We start from the raw sequence: 21,915 nt of genomic DNA, 5'->3' as shown, positions 1-21,915 counted from the left end.
AACTTTCCCAGTCTTTTGTTGCCCCTGTCCCTATGTGTTCAGAATAAGCTTATATTTACAAAAGTGAAACCATTAAATATATTGATTCTGTGCCTGTGAATATTCTCATTCATCCAGGTCATGGTTATCTCAAGGAAATTCAATCGAATGCAACTGGACTTAGTTATTTGTCTTTGAAGACGTTTCACCTCTCATCCAAGAGGCTTCATCAGTTCATGTGCTGTTTTCAATTCATTACATGTCAAAAAGGATTAGCAAATGATTATTCTATTTATTATTCTTCTATATTCTATTTGACTTATTGTTTTCACAGCATCCCAACTTTATAAAATGCATTAGCATTTTTCAGCTTATAACTTTTTAATTTACTTCAGTCTCACCAATCTCATCAATTCTGTTTCCAGCAAAAACCCTTGATAAACCCACGTGCGGCACCTGCCCAGCACCAAACAGCAGACTGATAAAGATAGCACATGCTCAGTGAGCTTAAGCTTAAGTCCCAGTTATAATTGTCAGGACTTGGTGAGACCAAAACAGAGCTAAATGTAAGGCGAATGATGGACATATATTTATAAGGTGGCCAGAAACACCAAATGAAAGGTAATGTTGCATCGTATAGCTGCTAGATGTTGAAACCGGCTAACGTTAACCACATTAACTTTATATTCAGCTTGTCTATGGAGTATCAAATCACCAGAGCTCTCAACCATGGTCTCACTTTGTTTACAGTAATTATATTGTTGCACCACAATGAGCATGATAATGACCTGATGATGTTTGCAAAATGCCACACACAGCTCCTCTAGCAGTACTCCTCTCCCTGTGGGTCGGGCAGGTCGTTGAGGTCCAGGAAGATGGAGGTGTTGGAGAGTTTGCGACCATTGGATGACAGATCCAGCAGCTCCTCTGCAGTGCTTGGCACAGAGCTGATGTACATGTCCCACACTTGCTCTGGAGAGTCCAGCTCCAGCAGCTTCTGCTTGATCTTCAGGTTCTTTTCAATGTTCTTGCGCTTGTGCTTGAACTCCAGGATAGTTTTAGTGTAGCGGTTGATGGTGGTTACTGAAGACGCCATGCAGGCTGTGAAGGAGCTCCATGCCAAACTAAAGGAGAGAGAGACACACACATTTTGTTCTTTCAACCAAGACATAAGTCATTCAGTTGATAATATAAAGAAGTCTATCATGGATGCTGTATTAATTGGGGAATAGGTAATAACTCTCACCCCAAGTGGGCTGAAAATATGAACAAGGTAATATTCCAGGGACCGGAGAGGATTAAAAATTTACTTTAAAAAGTCATCAAAGTTATCTCATGGACTTGACTTTCTTGAAATAATTACTTAATGAAAACAGTGTGTCCTCCTTATCTTGAAATAACAATAAACTCCTGAACAACCTGCCAAGACAATTTTTTCCTGATCAAATACTAATTACTGTGACAGGAAAACAAAATCTAATGACCAAATGAAATGCAAAAAATAATAAAAAAAAAAATAATAATTACATGGCTGTCTTTGACAACCGTCCATTAAAGTTATAAAAGTTGTTGATTAGTATAGTAATATTCTACAACTTGTTAACTTGCATTTCCTTTAAATATCAGACCTCCTTATAGGAGCTACAAAGTTTTTGCTTGTGATGTCTTTGGTGTCCTCAAATGTCTCCAAAGTGCCTCCAGGTGACACTGGAAAACCTACTGAAGAATGTTTATGACTGTAAAACCTTTTACCATCATTTAAAACGTTTTGTTTATCATCGTTTTTCTCACGTTCTGCGCTGTCAGCTGCTTTTGAAAACAGCTGGAAAAAGACACCTCTGCCTGCAAAAACTGAGCTCTGTCTGATCTGGTCCTGAAGCAGTCTCTAAACGGGACACCATAACACACTGACACAAGCAAACAACCCCTCCGTACACCATTGGAAAGGGAAAATGAATGGCTACTATTGTGAGTGATTGACTTGTCGTTGGCCAATAACAGCTTGCTCTACCACAGGAAGATACGTGACGGAGCTGGCTGGCCTTCCAAACTAATCAGGTTTGCTTCAGCATACTAAAAACAATAGTGTGCTCCTGACTTTGTCACAGCAGTTTGTGTTTGGTCCCTTTCCTGTTTCAACATGTCAGCTCCACCGTGCATAAAGCCACAGCTCCTTGAAGAAATGATTTTGTTCTTGAAGAAGTGCATAGACCCTTGATCTCAACCCCATCCAACACCTTTCTGATGAACTGTAGCTCTGACTGTGGGCCAGGCCTTATCGCCCGACACCAGGATTGGGCATCACTAAATGGGATCAAATCCCTGCAGCCTGGTTCTAAAATCTGACGGGAAGCCTTCCCAGAGGAGCATAGGTTAAAACCTGGAGGCTAATGCTCAAGGTATATAATATTATAATGTTTAGGTGTTACTAGATGGCCAAAGGCATATAACAATTTGAAGAAATTGTGTTTGCTGTGATTTTTTTCCTGTTTAAAAAATTTGCAGATAACATTGACCTGTTCAGATATTTTGCATAATTTCTAAAAAGTAAAAGCAGAATACAGAAAAAATTCTGTCGTGGTACTGGTATCACAGACTCTTCTCGTGCAGATTGTATCAACTCACATGTACGACCAGCTGTAGTCCCACGTTTGAGGCTTCCAGTCTTCTGGGCCCAGACTCACAGTGAGCTGGAAGGCTGTGGTGAACATCATGTGGGCCACCATACCCAACAGACCTGCCAGAGAGGGGGGGGAGAAGAGAGAGAGTGAGATCCTGACCCCCTCCTCTGCAACCAATCGCCGCATTTCCCTTCAGTCACCACATGGTGGCAGTGTCACATTATGCTAAGCTGAAAAGGTAAACCTACCTGAGTGATGGAAGATAAAAACAAACTAATCAGCAAAATTAATTCGATCACACACCACAGTTCTTCCTATATAAGAGAGCCAAGCCCCACTTTTCATGCATTTTTTGACAGCTGTGTCAGTATTTTTATCTTTTATGTGACCTTTGCTTGTCATCAAATTTTATTACACCAAATCTGAGCACCCTTACCACCACTGGTGTAGAGTCACTAAGTACTATTACTAGTACTAGTACTAATATTAATACTTAAGGACCTAATATTACAGCTTTTTCATCTCTACGTTTCTTTCAAAACAATAGTTAGTTCACAGATAAAGATTTTACATAAGGAACACATAATAAGCGTAGAAGCTCAGAAACTTTGCAGTAAATTTCAGTCAGTAAGCAACAATGCATATAAATTATTTATTCATGCATGAATTATAGGTGCCTGGCTCTGGCTAACAAATAGGACTAACCGGTGCAAAAAAATATATATACTGAGGGATGGATATGCTAATCGTCCGATCTCTGTTTTTGTTTGGGAGATAAAAAAGTCAAAGAAAGAGACAGAACTACTAAGCTTTTCTCAAGCGTTTCTCCCACGTTACATAAGCCATTTATAATGATAACAGGCAGATTTATCACTCAAACAATGAAACAGTGGCTCCTTCAGTGGACTTCACAAAGAGGTATTTTTTATGTCAGGAAGTGACCATCAATTTTGTTGACTGACAGTAGACTTTCTTAGCTACAGTTAAAGACTGAGTTACCAACGCTAACTCTACAGATTGAATAAAAAACCTCTAAAAACAGCTGACTTGTTTTAAGACCAGAACTCTGTAAATGTTAAATGTGCAACATGATATGTCATAGGGTATTTAGGGGGTCCACCTGATCCTCAAAACTCAATGCTTGTTTGATATTATGTGTGACAAACAAGTGGATCAGAGAAGATGATCAGCGCTGATCATGTAGAGCAACACCAACAGCAACTGCAAGCACAGTGGTTGCACACAACGGTTGCAGATTAGGTAATTTCATGGTGCTGCCACTGGTTCTCTCTGTGCATCATTTTTATCCTTCCCTCCTCCAATCAGTGCTCCTCATTGTCCTTTTCTCAAGTACCTTTCTATTCTTCTCTTCCAGCTCTTGTCTCTTTTTCTCTACTCCCCGTCATTTATTTTTTCCCCTTTCATGTCGTTTTTTTTTTTTTTTTTTTTTGCTTATGTTCTAGATTTTGTCAGCTGAAGCACAGGCTCTGGCTCTCCTCCTCATGCTGGACTTCTCAATGCCTATAAAATAGAGCAGGAATAAAATCCAACATGTGTAGCCCACCAATCCGATTACCACATAAACCCCTCAAATCCCTGGACTGAACAAGAGCAGATTCAGCACCAAACACCTAAATTCCCATCTCATCCCTATCAGTGCTCATGTTTATTCCTAAAGATATCCCACTGCAATATTATCATAATGTTATGCAGATCAGAGGCAGCTTTGTTTCAGGATGAGTGGAGGAAATCTGAGAACGGCACGTCTTGGCACGTTGTGTCATTTGGAAATTGTGCCTGCTCAGCTCACACAAGGTCAGATAATGTCATAGGAAGTCAATAAGTGTCAGTCCAGGTTGTTTATTTTTGGTTCCAAAGCACCTCACAAGGACACACAGCTTCATAGACGTGATGCTCTTTGGACTGTTCAGCCGTGTTACAGATAGGAACGTGGTTCAGTGTCATCAGAGTAAATGCTGTAATTCCAAACAATAGCCACTAGAGGGCAGTATGGGTAACCCTGAATGAAAGTGTGACAAAACGAATGAATAAGAGCAAGATTTTGACAGTTTTATGATCTATGAATAAATACATAGAACAAAATTCTCTGCTTTTCATGTTCCTTTTTCTCTTTATTCTGGTTTATAAAGACATGCATATGAGCCTCGGTAAAAGTTTGGTGGTGCCACGATGCACCACAGAGCGACACAGGAAATCATTCCTGCCTGTCGCCATCAAACTGTTAAACTCAGCACTGTGACGGACACACTCACTTTATATATACAATGTATATATTGGTTTTTTATGACATGTACATACCTGCATTTTAAATTTTCTTAAAAAACTTGAATACACTGTAAATACCTGTACTTTGAGATTTTAGTTTTTTGTTTATCCTATCCTTATTTGTTTATCCTATTTTTATACTCTGCACTTTTCTCCTTTCTTGGTCGGGAATACTGCATGTGCAATGTCTGTAAGTACAAGAATTTCCCTTCAGGGATAAATAAAGGAATTTCTGATTCTGATTCTGATATATTAGGTATTTATCATTGTGATGTTCACTATCCCTACCTATAGTTTGGTTCATTTTTGATTCATGTTTATTTGATCTTGTGTGTTAAATTACCTATACATCAAGATCTTTTTCTTGTTGTAAGATACTGCTGATGACTCATCTGAGTTTGGGATTGAATACATGTGTTTATCCAACCAAATGTAATTTAGGGTGATTAGCTAACCCCTCCTGTCATATAAAACTGCACCTGACCATTAGGTCATAGGCCGTAGTAGCTAGAAGAGTCACAAGAGTGGCAACTGGCAAAAAACTTTGTTTACGTCTCCAAAAGAGATGTAGTTGTACTCTGATGTATTCATTTCTCCCTCTTCATCCTCCTCATCTAATGATGTGGGAGATGTGGGTGGAGGACACAGTTTCTTATCATGCTGCAATTACTCTGCCACACCACTTTGGAACAATTAGATTTAAATCCCTCTTGAGCCTTTTTTACACCAAAATGAGTGTATTTATGCTGTTTTTTTTAACCATGGGTAAACCCACTAAAAACGGGCAATTGTTTCCTTTTCCATTGCCAGCAGACGAGTCACGAATGTGCTGGAAAACAGGAAACATCAGAAAGAACAAATGGAGGCCAGTAGCAATGTTACTGTGGTTGTTCTTTTGTTTAGCTCAGTCTCTTTTTCAAAGCCAGCACCGATCGGATGATGTTTGACACTGCCTGAATGGAGACAGATGGAAACTATTTACATGCCAAGATCCCAAACTTGGGTACATCACGCCAAAAAATGGTACAAAATTGGTATGTCCACGTTGGAGTTATGCTTCCATTACTGCTGATCAGCAGCCGAAAGCATCATGAACACAGATGAGCTGATAATTTGGCAATAAAAGAAGAAGAAAAATAAGAAGAAGAAGAAGAAGACGAAACATGCAGTGAAGCCACATCCTGAAAAAATCTGTGTGAAGGTCCTCTGGGTGAAGGTAGAACCTGGACAAAACAGTCCTTGGCACCATCTGATCACATAACATTTTTGAAATTCATTTGTTTCAGAATGCTTCCTTTGCTTTAAGACACACCCAGTGTAATCTGCACCGATTCATGAGCCAGCAGATAAAGGGCAGATTATGTTATTATGTCTGCTCCTACATCTTGCCCAGCCGCTGTCTGCTAAAACCAAAAAACTACTTTTCGTTTTCGTGTTCAAATTCAAACACATTCAAATGGAAACGGTGTGTTATGCAAACACACTGCCCAGCCTCCGTTAGGTAACAACCACCAAATGAGATGAGCGTACACAACGTACCACAAAGCTTGCTGCACACAGTTCCTCACCAATGTATCATTCATCATTCAGCCACAGCAAAACAACACACCATTTTAAAACTGAATGTGTCCCTATGCTTTCACTGCCACCCTGTCCCCGCCCCCATAACCATAATCCCACGGTTCCACAATAAAACAAACAAATGAAACAAGCTTGTGTTATTTACATAACGTGATTGATTTTTGGGGGGATATAATTTATCAGATAAACTCAGATAAACATAAACACTGTGATGTAGAAGCATCATTGTGGGTTGATAATGATGATGGATTTCACCAAATTCCTCCTCGACCATCACCTTTGGTCTTGGACAGCCAAAAATCATTTGGTTTATAGCAGATTTAAGGGAACACAAGCCGAGTGCTTTATTCCATTTCCATTTGTCGTAATGTTTTTCATTGTCTTGCAAATACAGTATAGCTTGGGTGGCTATAAAAAAGTTTTCTTTTAAACAGAAATGGTAAATGAAATGGAAATTTTCTGTCTGTCCACGCATTCCTTTTTTCTGTCATGCTTTCACACATGCTTCCTCTTCATACACTTTTGTCATCCCCAAGATGATTGACAGCTATGAGATAGATTAATCTGCTCCCTACAATTGTTCCCTTGATCCTCATTACCATAGCCACTCTCAATCTATTCACTCCATTAAAAACAGAAACAACTTTTTTTATTTGCCTTCCTTAATTCAAATGTTTCACAAGCACGCTAACTAAAACCTTTGTGATAAGCTTGGGAAGCAGTTAAAAAGGAAACACACAAGGATGAAGACTACACCCAGTATATACTTAACGGTATTCACCTCAGTGTTTTGGAAAACAGCTCACTTCTCCAGACGGTGAGTCACGTATAAATAAAACATTACACATGCAGATGGGGTCGACAGGTTCACTTACTGTTCGACTCAAAGTTAGACTGGGCAAAACGCCAGGTCAAGGCTGTAAAAACAACACACCCGAGCTTGAGTTTGAGAGGCTTCAGCGGCATGGGAGCACGCCAGGTTCAACTGCAGTCAGCTCCAAATGAAAAGATGGAGACATTGTGAGTGGATGACTGCTGTGATACACTAATACCAAGGATGTGTCACCTCCATAAAGTTCTGGACGGCCCCTGCCAGATGCTTTTTCTTATCCTAACCTGCAGGGATCAGGAGCTGGAGCTGTTTTTGGTTTTTTTTGTTAAGGGAATATTTAAGCTTGCCCTTGTAAGATGTCCAGAGATTGTCTGCCAAGGCAGAAGTGGCAAGTGGGAGTTAGTAGCGTACATTTCACCTTTGTTGTGTTTTGGTTTGGATGCCAAAAATATTGGGGCTTTGATATAAAAGTCAAGTCTAGCCCTCACTCAAAGAGGGAAATGAATTAGTCTTTTTCTTCTCATTGTTACACGTGAGAATCATGTAAAGAGAACTATCCTCTGACTCTTTTGGTTCATTCTCATTGAGCTCATTTGCATAAATATCATGATGGTGCTTATACAACACCCAGCACCAAAGTACAGACAGACAAAGTGAGTTAGGAGACCAAACCAGAGCTAAAAGAGAATAAATGAATACTGGAGTTTCATTTGATGACCAGCTAATGTTGTCTCAGATGGATGTGCGAATAAATAAGTGTTTGACTATCAAAGACGTCAGTGTTGTGTGTGCTGCTAAGTTGCCAAACCCTAGGCAGCCGTGAGGTTGGAGAAGCGGCTTGTGACAGGAGGGTAGCTGGTTTGATTCCACCCCGGACAGGGAGGAAAAAGTTGGATGTGGTGGAGTGATTAATAATCCCCCCCCCCATTAGCTGGCTGATGTGCCCTTGAGCAAGGCACGTACCCCCCGCCCTCAATTTGCTCCCCGGGCACCTGAAATGGCTGTGTGTTTCACTGCATGTTGCATGTGTGTGTGTTTCAGTCAGGGATGGGTTAAATGCAGAGAAACAATTTCAAAACAAAAGTACTTAATAAAGTACAAAAAAAAAATTAAAATCCAGTAATGCGCATTTGAGGTACACAGTTCTTGAACAGTTACCAAGGAATGAGTAAAAAAACAAATGAATCAATGACAACTTGAAAACAGATGGATGTTTTCTAGTGAGCCAGTGTGCGATGATTATCTGTGAATATTATTATCTGAGAATATTCATACCAAACGGTTACACCATGGATTGTTCCTGATTAGGTCTGAATCAACTGCTAAATGACACATGATAAATACTCACTCTATCACTCACTAATTGTCACTTTATCACTCAGCGAATGTTTGCACACCATTGGACTGTTTTATTGGCTGTTTCTTTTATTCTAGTATTGTTTTTAATTTTTTATATATTGTCTATTTTATATATCTTCATCTATCTATCTATCTATCTAAATGGACTACAATTTTATATCACTAACACTTTATAGAGCCCCACATTCACCCTCACACACACATTCATACTCACACACTCATATGTCTTTTCCAAAGGATGACTCGTCATCAGTCAATGCATTTACATGGGATTACTGGTAATGACTGATCATAAAATAGAAGATACGTATTACAATAATGTAACATATTGTGTGTTGCCTAATTAGCCAGCAAGCATCTTCGTGTAATGTCTCTTGTTAATAATGGGAGCTTCCACACCGACAGAACGCCACTGACAGAAACATCACAGCGTAACATTATTGTTTACAGCACAATGTCCTGCTGGGAAACCTTGTGTCCTGGCATTCAGCTGGACATAACTTTGCCATGTAACTAAAATAGTCTGGCTTTGTAGTTTTCACTAAACATTACTCAAACATGAGTAAATAATACATTTATTGGGGACTATTTTCAGCTGTGAATAAATACACATGTAGCGTACTTGTGAGAATTTCCTGCAGCAGGATGGCGCACGAGGTTTTACAAAGCGTACTGTCTTGTGAGTGAAGAGGAAGTGGACATGTCATTTTCAGTTAACTGTACAACAAGAGCAGTTGGATGTCACATAAGAGTAATGAGACACCAAGCAATTCTTACAAAGTTTGAAGGATATTTAACCAATAAGGGCACAGCCTCTTAGTTGCTTCACATGCTAACCAGATCAAAGCGGACTTGGCTGACTCTGTACTCAGTCTAATATCAAAGCGTAGGAGAATCAACCAAATCAATATGCACTCTCAGGCTCAGGGTGCCTTAAATATTCCATGTTTCTGAAAAGGGTTTCTAAAGATCTTTGTCAGTGGAGTCAGAGGTGTTGCACATGACATTACCTGAACATTGTTTGCTGATCAGGGGCCTTCCTGCATAGACAAAGTGCTGGGTGTTTCAAGAAAGATAGCACCTGCTGATCTTGAGATCCAGGGAAATGACTGATTTATTTAAATTTTGACTTCACGTTCCTGACTAAAACCCATCGCAGACATAAAGGGGAATTCTGTTGTTTGTCAAACTTGGTCTTACATTGTCTTTTGGTCACACACACACTTTTAGTCTTGTAGACTGACCGATGTAGTCCCCAGGAAATTTCTGAAATGATCAGAAGAACTGAGAAGATGGATGCAGCTTTCCTGTGTGGGAATAAATTACAGAGCTACCTGCCCCCACCAGCACAGGGAGGTCACAGTCAGGTTTCCAGGTTTGGTATACTCATGCCAACACAGAAACCTATACCAGAACCTATACCAGAACCTATACCAGAACCTGCGCTGACTGGGCGTATCTTGCGATTGCTGGGCGGATGGATTAAACTGTTGCTTATTAAGAACTTCCCCTAAAGCCACAAATTTCTGTCTGTTACTGGATTAAACAGATGAGATACAACATCTGAATTAGTCAGCTTTAGCGATACCGGCGGCCATGTTTTAGAGCTAGTCAAGCTAGCTGTTTCCCTTTCCTTTACTCTTCATGTTTTGCTAATTGATAACTTAACGCATGTCCTAATGTGTTTGGCTCTGCTGTGTTGGGTTGTTTTCAGGTTTCAGGTTCACAAAGGCACACATATCAGCCTGATACTGACTCCATGCAGGCTATTCTAGAGTGAGAAGGCAGCCATACTGGATCTACTTGGGCGCTTCTAATAGAATATAGTGCACAGGGCCATCATCAAAGAACATGTTCAAAGCGTGGACCCAGGATGTGCAGCAGGTGAAATTCTTCAGCCTACGGCTCTTTCAGACATTTCCTGAATCTGACCTGTCAAGTAACTAAAATGCTGCAAGTCATTGCCGCTGAGTAGAGTATCTTTCACTGCTGATTCACTGCCCAGAGTGTGGTGGTCGGGATCATTTTCACAGAGTGGATTAGAGAGAAGGTCATTGTTAAGTCCTCCGCCGAGAGAGGGAGGCAGACTGCAAACCGGCTGGAAATCTTCTCAGGGGCTGAGAGGCTGTAACTGGCCTCAATATGCGATTGGCCAAATGCCAGCATGGAAACAGAGCTAAGGACTCAATTATTTTAAGGTCTAACTAAATTTAATTTTACGTATTTTCCTGCAGTGACCGCCTGGTGGTGTCCGGGGTGCGCGGACTTTTGGTTCGAAATGACGTTACTTCTAATTTGTACTGGTACAGAGACGGTTGTAGAGTCAGTGTCATCGTGACTTTATCAATAAATATTGCAATATCAGCGAAATAGATAAACTGTAATTATCAACATTATTATTATCATTACTTCAAACACACAGTTAACTGTCAAAAACTGCCTTTAAAATGAAACACATTAAAGCACTATGTAAAAGTAATTAATTCTACCTGAATAATCTGACTGAACTGCCAGTGGAAACTCTGCCAACTGCTGCTCCTTTAACAGGAGCATTTTGTCTGGTATATGATTTGATCTGAATCAAAGTAGTTTACTGCCATATTTTATTTTATGTGCCCTCAGGTCAGATTAGAGTTTCTGCGCTTTGTCTAGTAATGACAGCTGACATTGCCACTTTTAATAATCTCCACAGTCTTGGATATAAGAGATACTGCTTTTGAAAGGCCTGTAGGAAGAATGAACATGCAAGCGTTTGTACATTCTTGATTAAAATCTGTTTTTACTGTCTACGTTTCTCTGACTGACTGTCTCATCTTCTCTTGACTCTTGATAAGCATGTATCTGTCTAACTCAAGTCACAATGTGTATCAGAGTACACAGATTTGGTTGGCTGAAGAGCATAATGTGAGATCACAGGCAACATATGCGACTGGTGTATGGGTTTTTCAATTTGCCAGTGCCACAAAGTCTAGAAAAACTGTGGTAGCTGAAATAGAAATCCTCAATCCTCTGTCAAATAATTAATAATAATTAATGTAATAATTCTCAGTAGTGTTGCAGTTTTAGGTCGTGGTCCAGACAGGATGAAATCTGGGTCTGGACCCTAAAAGTGAGATGTGTTTTGGTCATTTTGCTAACATGGAGGACGCCACTTGACCCTATACCCTGACTGCAAATTTGCAGAAGCTGCAAATGACTCAGCAGGGGTTAAGATAACATAAACGAAAAACAACGTCTATTGGAAACTGTTGCTGACATTAGCAAATGGGTTAACTAGCTTGCACTTTCCAAGTGGGATACACACTTAACTAAACTAAAAACAGTAAAGTGTTGAATGTTGTAAAGATGACTTCAATAACTGCAGGTAACATGTGGCTGAAAAATGTGAAGATGACTAGAATCAGAATTTGGAGGTTATAGAGAGCAATGACATTGTTTAGTTAGTAGCACACCGCAGAAGTTAAGAGTGAAGAAAATGGCTATCAAATGCCAGTCAAATGTCGCCAAAGGAAACATCCACCTGGAGGCCTGAGGCCCAGAATCTGTACCCCTGAAGCCCGGAATCTGTTCCCACAGGCATCCAGAAATGGTTTTAGCTGTAGCATCATTTTGAAAGTTTTATCACGCAAATGAAGAGAATTTCAAAATTTCCATTCAACTTCAACAAAAAAATAACGCAACACGTGACAGATATTTAGAGATCTGATTTGATGCTGCTTACCTGAGAGCACAGTGAATATGGCAGCGAAGGCGTTGAGCTTGAGGCCGTCGATGACATTGCCAAAGTGACACACCTCTATGGACATAAGGATGCCCCCGGTGGCCAGCAGGAGGATGTACAGGCACTCCGCAACAATGCACAGCCACAGCACTCCTATGGAGAGAATTGGTTATGATGAAGGAATTGCATAGAGAAATAAAAAAAAGACTTATTCATGTTGTGGGAGAGGGGGTGAACACAGCTGAGTGGATGATTGAGCGGGTGTAGTGATAGGAACTGAGAGAGAAGAGATATGGGGGGTAGGGGAGGGGAGAAAGAATATGGGTAAGCAAGGGCAAAGGGAGAGGATAGGGACAGGGGGAAGAAGGAGGGGGAGGAGAATGAGTCTGGGAAAGGTGGACCACTGACCCCGTCACTCATATCATTAACCTTCACAGTCAGAGAAAGGATATATGATCCACCGAGAGGCGTACAACAGCCTGAGCTCAGGTCGGCGTGCGTGATAGGACAAAATATCAACGGATTTAAAAACCTGTAAATGTAAGCTGAGGAGTAATTGCATATTATCACCCAAGGGTAGGTAGTTATTGTGTGGTTAATTAATCACAAGGTGGACTAAAGTAATATGCCTGTTACTAAAAATATCTATGTATGAATTATGAATAGAACATAAAAGAGTTATATGCTTAGAAAGTTAACTTAGAAAGTTTTTTTTTTTTTAACCTGCTCTAAATTGAATTCTTTAATTAAATTCATAGTAGGGAAGTGAAGAGGATTCAAGAAAATGTTATTAGAGGACATTAGAGTCTTAAAAGAGGCTGCAATTAAGTGCATTCTGACAGTTTTTCTTCTCATCTCTCTTTGATATGTCAAATATTTTAATCACATGATAGCAGCATGTGGCAGAGCAACATGCAGATGAAAAGCAAAACAGACTCAAAGAATGAATGGGGTTGATGTAACATAACACCATGCTTATCCATATGTACTGGCATCCAAGCTGTCATCTCAGGCCCTGAGGATGTTTACCGAACACGTCACAAATACAAAAGTTTCATTGCTTCAAATCTGCAGTGGGAGACTTTTACACAAATGATGCTGATTTACCGCCAAGTAAATCTCTCTGTATTTCACACATGGCAGTTTTTAACTCGGGTGTCTGTGGCAACTTTCCCACACTGGCACATAAATAGCGATGCGTCTTAAGTCAATCAGCAAAGACTGGTTTGTCAGAGCTGGGGGAGGGGGGAGGACAGTCTTTAAAAAGGCTCAGTAAATGTGAAAGGGACGGACGGTGTTGTTTTTAGCACAGGTTACTCCATTGAGGACTGTGTTTCCGGGGACGACAATATTCACTGTTTGGTCATGCTGGTTTGGTTATAGTTTACTCCATTACTGTGGTGCAGACTGAAATGTCTCAACAACAATCAGATGGACTGCAGTGCAATTTAGGACAGACCTTTGTGGATGAATCCTTCTCTCTGGCCACCACGAGGGGACATTTGTTGTTCAGAGTGTAATGTCCAGACAACTATTGGGTGAATTACCATGCAATTTGGCGCAGACATTTTTGGTGATTATCAGCTTTGCTTTTTTTTAATTTATTTTTTGCTTTTTTTTTTTTTTTGGCGGCATCATCAGATCAAGATTTTATTTCGGGATGGGATGCATGCAACACTCACTCAGGTTTCAGCGCAGGAAAACTGTTTGTTTGGAGCAGGGGTACTAAAAGATACTGTCTCAGTATGACATGATAGTCATACTTTGAATAAGTAACCATCAGTAAGAAGACAGATGTGGCTTGAAATTTAACATGGGCTTAAAGATGAAAAGAAAAGAAAAAAAACCCAGGCTGCTCTTGGAGGCCGACAGATGTTCTAACAACTGTCTGACTGGGACAGAGGCATTGCCAGTATTTCATCACAGTGGCAAAAGATCTCAAAGTCCTTTCCTGCTATGAGTGACTGCCATGTGATGTGTGAGCACCATAAACGTTTTCATTACTGGATTGAACATTTGCATAAATGAGCTATTATTCCTTTTGCAGCAGCGAGACGGCATTGCATGGCTACATGCTACGGAATTAGTGATGGACTGCATGAATCGCACGCTTACCTCTTTCATTTGAAGGTGCAACGTAAAGGAAACTTCTGCATTTTTCACCTGAAAAAGATTAGAGATTATGCCTTTCATTGACACTTTATGACAGTATATGAAAGTATATTCTCTACTGCAACATGCTGATAAGTGACACAGGGACTTCATCTGTGGTGAGATAGGCTACCTGTGACTCTCTCACTTTGTGACAAAGCTATGATGACAAAACAAAACAAAACAAAACACCATCTGATCCAAATCTGTGAAGGGATTTCCTTTCTGTGCAATAACATGCTCCCAGAATCTCCCGGCTTCAAATCTAGCTTGTAGTAACGTGCTGGCCAAAACAATTCTGTGAGATTTCACTGCCAACAGAACAAATGCTTGTGTGGCGGTCTGGAGACACACACACAGATACTATACACACATATTCCTGGATCCATAGTTGGGGGGGCGGGGCAAGCAGCTCCCAGCTAATCTGGAACTGGCCCATGAATCACACACAGCAGTAAATACTGGACGAGAATAAAACTTCAACTGTAAACTGGATGTAATAAGCCTTTAATATTGCTTTTGCAACATTTTGCAACATTAGAATAGAGACACAATGACTGGTCCTTTAATCGGCCAACAGAAAGTTAATCAGCTACAGCTCATCAGCAGTAATCAATTACCTTGATGAACTACTTTGACCATTTTTTGAGAAAAATGGCAAATGCCAAACCATCTCTGGTTTCAGCTTCCCAAACGTGAAAAGGCTGTTTCTCTTACTCTTGTTACTGTTACTGACTCGATACTGAATGAAATATCTTGGAGTTTTCGGTTTATTGCACAAACAGAACCAACATTCTCAATCATTAAACTTGGAAACCAATGAAAAAGAATGTGACATTTTATGGTCCTCACATCCTTATCTTCTCTTTGCTAAAACATGTCTATGGAAGCCCTTTATCTAATATTCTCTGGAGGACCACAGAAACCTGTTTCAGCACTCAGTACTGAGGTGTTAAAATATGGGATTACGCGTTCCTGATGATGTTTTTAATCTAACTTTCAAATTCTTTTCTGAGATTAATCCCGAGACCAATTCTGTGGTAAAGCAGGATTACATTTTTTGATGGAAAATGGTACTAGAAGCAGGATTTGTTTTTATGGGTTAGTGGATCGACGTGTCTCTCCCTGGCGCACCTCTCCGTGCGCCCCGCTGCGCTCCGGTCCCATCAGCAGCCCGTTGCTTTTCTTCACAAACTTACCGGTCATGTTGATGTGCTGCTCGCAGGAGAACCAGATTCCGGTGTGAAACTTCCTCAGTACGTACTTATCCTCCCCGGTTTCCCAGATGTACTGCACCAGTCGCGTGTCGTTGATGTTGGAGCTGTTGAACCTGATGCAGAACGACTGTTTGGTGGTGACCGGGCCGGTGCAGAACGGCTTCACCACTTTGCGCGTCCCCTCGCACCAGTAGCTGGTGGTCAGAGCCGACACGGCCAAGAACAAGGCGAGGAAGTTCAAGGTGAGAGCCAGCGATGCTCTCCGCCGCCGGTCTATTCCCATAACGGCGGCAGGAGGAGTGAAGACGCCTAACTTAATCCCTCGCCTTGTATGACACCGGATTCTGGCGACTTCTTCAACTCAAATCCTCATAATCCGGTTATTCCCGTTAATATATCCGCGGCTAATTACCGCGGCGCGTCTGGCAACTACAGCGTGCCTCTCACATCTGCTCCTCCAGTGCTGCGGACTTTCTCATTTTGTAGGATGCCCCCACCTCCCCACCCTCACCCCATCGCCTGAAACACCTCCTCACACCCCCTCACGCACACGCCTCTCCTTCTTCTTCTCAGCCTCATCTTTAGCGAGGAGATAAAACAGCGGAGCGCATGCGGTCCCGTAAGGCTTCATGATGGGATTTCTATCGTCAAAAAACATCTTTTAACACTCCAGGAAAAAGCATTTAATATGAGAAATTGTTTTTAACAAGTTTTGCCAGTGGTCCTGCTTCTTCTCCTCAGTACATTGAAACAAAGCAGAACGATGCAGATCACTTGCGTCAAGGCTATCAATGACTCATTTATAATTATGAACACCCCCGCCCTCCCCCAGAGAGAGGCTGCGCTGAGAACAGGTGGCATCCCACTGGCAGAATGTACTCAGATTTGTTTGACAGTCAATAAAAATGATTTGCTCCAGTGGATATATAGTTTTAATTTTCCAGACTCTTCCTACCACAACCCCAAGTGCCTATAAAAACTATCCAACTCTTGTGAGCCTTTAAAGGACGTCTCCAGCAATTTATATACTGCACTTCTACAAAGCAAAGACTCATAAAAATGGCCTAAAATTAAAATTTCAATGGCCAAAGATATCCTATTTCTCATAATACAACCTATATTGGAAAAAGACAGAAAATACAGAATAATACAAAAGAATAGAATACGGACATCAAGCACAAATAGCTCACTGCTATTCAAATACTTTATTTACGACTCCCAAAATTCACGCGACTAGTTTTGAGAAGGTTTAACTGTAAAGACATTATTTCTGCAGACTCTAAAATCAAGTAAATTACCCAGAAATAACAGTGAAAAGGAATGTGCAGTGACAGGAAAAATTCCTAATCCCATTATTATTAAATAATACAAAACAGTACTCATAATGTCAAAGATATACATATAAAGTTTCTAAAATTAAAACATGAGAGTCTTTTCTTATGCATGCTCTGTAAGACACTGAGGACAATCCTGTTTTAACTAAATCATTGAAAAAAATAATTCTATAAACTGTGACGTGAAAATTACGTTTTAATTGGTTTTTACCAATCAAACAGAACAACTTCCTGTCCGGAAGTCACGTTTTATTTCCAGCGGGAAGATCAATGTTCACGTATAGGTCGTATTGTCACTCTCAAGTCGAGTCAATCTCCATAGTTCAGTGTGTACAAAGCACAGCACTTTAACGCATGCTTAAGTTTAGCGCGGCCATCTTTTTCTGACCTTACCGAAGCGTTTTGGGTGCCTAAACCCAACCATACAAACCTCACCGACGCTTTAGCTGTTACGCTGTTGGATGACGAGAGTGGATTTTGTCTGGGAAAACAAATTAAAAATGTGTTGTCTTTTAACAATCAGCACATATTACAAAGTTTCCTTGTGAAACTGACAAGAAACACAATTCCAGCAGCATTATATTTCTGTCACACTATATATATTTGCAGCTGCCAGTCTGTACGGTATGAATATAGTTTCTGAAAGACAGAGATCCTGCAAACGGTGGAACGACAACTAGATGACTGTGTGGTCGAGCAAGACAGAATCTGTGTATGAAATTAAACAGAAAACATGGAATGAACTGGAAGAATTCTACCTCTCAACTGCATTTTTTTTTAAATATAAAAGCACATATTCAGACCTGGATATTATAAATACATATCATACAATATAAAGAGCTCTGATAGGGATATATGATGTGATGATATAAATGCAGACACCCAAACAGTGGAGCAGTTACATTTTATAAGCATTTCCTACATAGATATATGTTTATATTTTTGGTCCATAACATCTGGGACCTTTAGCAGATTCCCCCCATGAAAGGAAAGAAAAAACTACAGCTGACAGCAAAAGTTAAGCACTCCACAAACAGACAGTTACCACCTCTGTGTAATTGCTTCCAGCAGGATAGCTCTCCTGGTGTCGGGTCAGGGTGGGCCGGACAGCTTTCAATCAGGGACGGAGGCACAGAAATCTATATCAAGGTGGTTAAACTGTTACGGCACTAATGTTTGGGTTTAATCTTGAGCTTATATGAGTCATATGCTTTTGTGGGGATTCAGCACAGTGGGATCCCCATCAGTAATCTTTGACTACCTGCTGCAGATATGAATGAATGAAGAGTGAGGAAAAATGGTGTGTGTATGTGTGTGTGTGCGCTAAAGGTTCATGCAGGTCAGAAGAAGGGGGAGGGCAAGGAAAGAATGATGACTTTTAATCTCGGGGGACAAACGTTTGAGGTTCCTCGACAGCCTCCCTCTGACACAAACACCCTTCATGTCACTCAAAGAAGCACGCGCGCGCACACACACACACACACACAGCAGTATCACGGCTGTTTCACGCTGCTGTACCCCTAGAAGCGATACCAGTACGGTCGTTCAATTTCAGCTCCTTTCACATTCTTCCCAGTGTCGAACTAGAATCATAATTAATATCAGTCATGTATGTACTGCCTCTGCTTCCCATCACATCCAACATATCCTCAGTGTGTGTGTGCATGTCACTCCCATGAGGCACCAGAGATAATCAATAGTGTGTTACAGTGCATGGATGTTACACACACACACACGCTGTTGATCCTGAATCCTCAGGCCTATTATCCTGACTCTGTCACCTTCATGTTGATCTATATTCTTACTGTAGAGGAGGGAGGACTCACTCTGACTGGAATGTCTCACTGAGGGCCAGCTCTAATGCTTTACTCCTTTTCTGCCCGAAAGCCACAGAAGAAAGACTCCAAGGACGGGCAGCGAGATAGATTCTCGTCACACGCGATGACCTTGCAGGGGCCCAGACGAGCCACAGAGGCAGAGAGATAAATACTGGAGATGTTTCATCTTCACAGGAGGGCTGGTTTGCATAGTCGGCTCAGGTGATGGACTGTCAGAGGAAAGGCTACTTTTTGTGGGGGAGGTCATAGTATGCTCAGTGATAAAGTCACTTTCTCTTTTCTAACATTATCAGTACTTATAAACGTGTGATTTATTCACACACATTTAAATGTTTTATCTTTTCTTTTTACAGAGAGATGACGGAGACCTATGCTGATTTCGAGCAGCACCCTGCTTTACAAATTCAAACATGGGAGCCCGTCCTCCAGTGAAGGACAACTTAGACCATTGTTTGAGTAAGTGCTGCTAAAATGACACATGTGCTTGTGATTATGACGGGAACACAGGAGGAAGGCAGGTGATGTTAAAACAGAGAACTAAGGTCGGCTGGAGGAAGTCAGGGTGGATGGACGGAGCAACGCAACTCAACCACATGTTTATTACTGCAACCGTAATGACGAAGGTCCCCTTACCTTAAAGACGGAGGTGGTTTACAGTGGAGAAAACAGCAAAGGGAAAGTTAGGCTTTGAAAGTGTCCAACTGAATAAACCCTCCAGCTCTCTTCAAAGCCACTAAACAAAAACACATGAATGACTACACTGACTGAACTGTAGCTCCAGCCAGCCAGCCAGATTTGTGTGAGCAGCAAGCTTGCTACATTCAACTTTTTTTAGTCTTAAAAAATACATAAATAAACAACTCTGTTAAATGCCGCAATCATATAAACACAAGCAAAACAGCTGTTACAAGTGAACCTCAGTCCACAGAGGCCACCCAGCCCTGCAGTCTCCGTTCACCGCTGTTGGTGTGCGCCCTGTGTTATTGTCCCTGCACGAGCCCGCTGCTGCTGCAGTGTGAGTGTACAGCATCGTTATCACTGCAAACCATATCCAACTACTTCATGTCTCTTTCACATGGAAGAAAACAACATCACAATGACTGTAAACAACAAGTATGACTACTGTTACAACTCAGAGCTGTTAAGCTAGCATGTTACAGTTGGGAGGATTTGGCAACACTTTCTCTGGCATTCTTGTGCAACTAGCTGACAAATAGTTCTGACAATATACACTATATAGACAAAAGTATTGGGATTCTTGACCAATACACCAAGAGGGACTTTGGAAGCATAGCATTGTCCAAAATGTCTCAAGCATTAAGATTTTCCTTCACTGGAAGTAAGGGTCCTTGTCCAATCCCTGAAAAACAGCCCCATACCACACCTGAATTCAATAATAAAGAGTTGTAGCAGAACACAATTGTCTATATAGTGTAGCTGCCAAGTCTTGTGGAACACTCTGTCACAGTGAGGGCACAGGCAGAGTGCATGTGGATAGGAAGGTGCTTTGGTAGACAAGCACGTAGTCCATCCAGTCACTTCATTTGGGTCAAATGGAAAACTTATTTTGTTGTTCATTTTGGAGGATTTTGGTTGGTCTTTCTGGGTTGCTTGCTGAAACAACTGAAGCTGGTTTTCTTTTTGTGAGGAAAGTCTCTGTAAATAGTTTTCACATCAACATCCATATCTTAATTTTCAACTTACAAACTTGTGATTGTGATTTGGTACTTGATAATAGGAGAGTGCCTGAACATGACTGTTTTGACTTATATGGGAGCTCTACAGTCACGTAGGGCAAAACCTGCTAGAGGAGTGCCAAGGAAAACTAGTCAACATTTTGTGAATAATTTTAATCATCTAATCAGTTTCTAAAAGTGTTTCATTGGAATTACATTGTACATTATGGACACTTCACTAAATATCCTTAAACAGCCTGTCCTTCATTGAGGTTTGAAGTAAAATGGTGGCATTACTTCAAACATCAATGAATGATTTATACTGGGATATGAATAGTATGTGTGCAGGCATGAGTATGATTAATAGCGGAATAAATTATAACACGGACCCCAGAAATTAAGGCAAAGTTGACAAAATTACATTAAAAATACTGTAAAATTATTATGGGAGTGTTAGAAAAATGATAAAAACAAGACCTCAGTAGTGTTGTTGGTAATGTTTTGCCAATGCACAGTATTTTCTTTAGCCTAACATCAACCTCTTATCGTACAACCACCTAAAGCTGGTGATGATGTGAACACTTAGATGCTGTAAACACTGGGGTCCTTTCTACCTTTAGCATTCTTCCTGTATGAAGTGAACACAGCATAAATCACAGAATGCTGATCAGTTGTTTAATGGACCATTCAGGTGAAGCTCCTCAACTCATTAAGTTGGGAACTTTCATGCAAATATGTCAAATTTGTGTTCAGGTGGTCATCAGTCATTGGTGTATATGGACTACCTTTATTATACTGCCTGAAACAAGAGCTTTTAAATCCATTATTTTCACTACAGGATGGAAATATTAAAAGAAACTCTGCTATTGTTCTTCAGAGCAGCTGACGTGTTGTTCAGATAAACACAAGATAAATAGATTTACTTACCATTAACCTGCATGTCCAGGGGGTTTAAATTATTACATCAAACAACTTAATGAAAAATGGCTTCCATTATATTTTTAAACTGAGATAGAAGAGAAAGAGTTTGTTCTGGATTGGGTGTGGATTATGGCTGTTTCTGTTTCAACTGAAATCCGATCCTATTTAAGTCTGTTGCGGGTTCCAAACTGTTACATGCACTTCAGTACAAAACTGAGCCCACATAAGGACTGTTTATCACAACCCAGACCCCCTTTGAGTTACATTCATATCGGACAATTCTGCACCTCATGAGGACTTGTGAGAAACAGGTTGATGATAGGATAGAACTGGCCCAAAATGTGCCCACTTTTAATCTGGGATTCTGCTATTCTCATCATGCAACTCGATAGTCTAATC

At 40.7% G+C, this 21,915-nt stretch overlaps 1 protein-coding gene across 1 annotated transcript; it reads right to left on the bottom strand.

Annotated features, from left to right (window-relative positions):
• Positions 1–231: 231 nt before the first annotated feature.
• gsg1l2b (gsg1-like 2b) lies at positions 232–16,219 on the bottom strand. Its single transcript, XM_046378346.1, has 5 exons — positions 15,730–16,219; positions 14,495–14,542; positions 12,380–12,532; positions 2,605–2,716; positions 232–1,103 (listed from the first exon to the last, which is right to left on the bottom strand). Exons 1-5 carry the CDS (start codon positions 16,028–16,030, stop codon positions 803–805), a joined length of 915 nt encoding a protein of 304 aa, XP_046234302.1. The 5' UTR covers positions 16,031–16,219; the 3' UTR covers positions 232–802.
• Positions 16,220–21,915: the final 5,696 nt, after the last annotated feature.

This window comes from Scatophagus argus, chromosome 21 (genome assembly GCF_020382885.2).
Source record: "Scatophagus argus isolate fScaArg1 chromosome 21, fScaArg1.pri, whole genome shotgun sequence".
Lineage (NCBI taxonomy): Eukaryota > Metazoa > Chordata > Actinopteri > Scatophagidae > Scatophagus > Scatophagus argus.
This window is presented reverse-complemented; position numbering and strand designations above follow the sequence as displayed.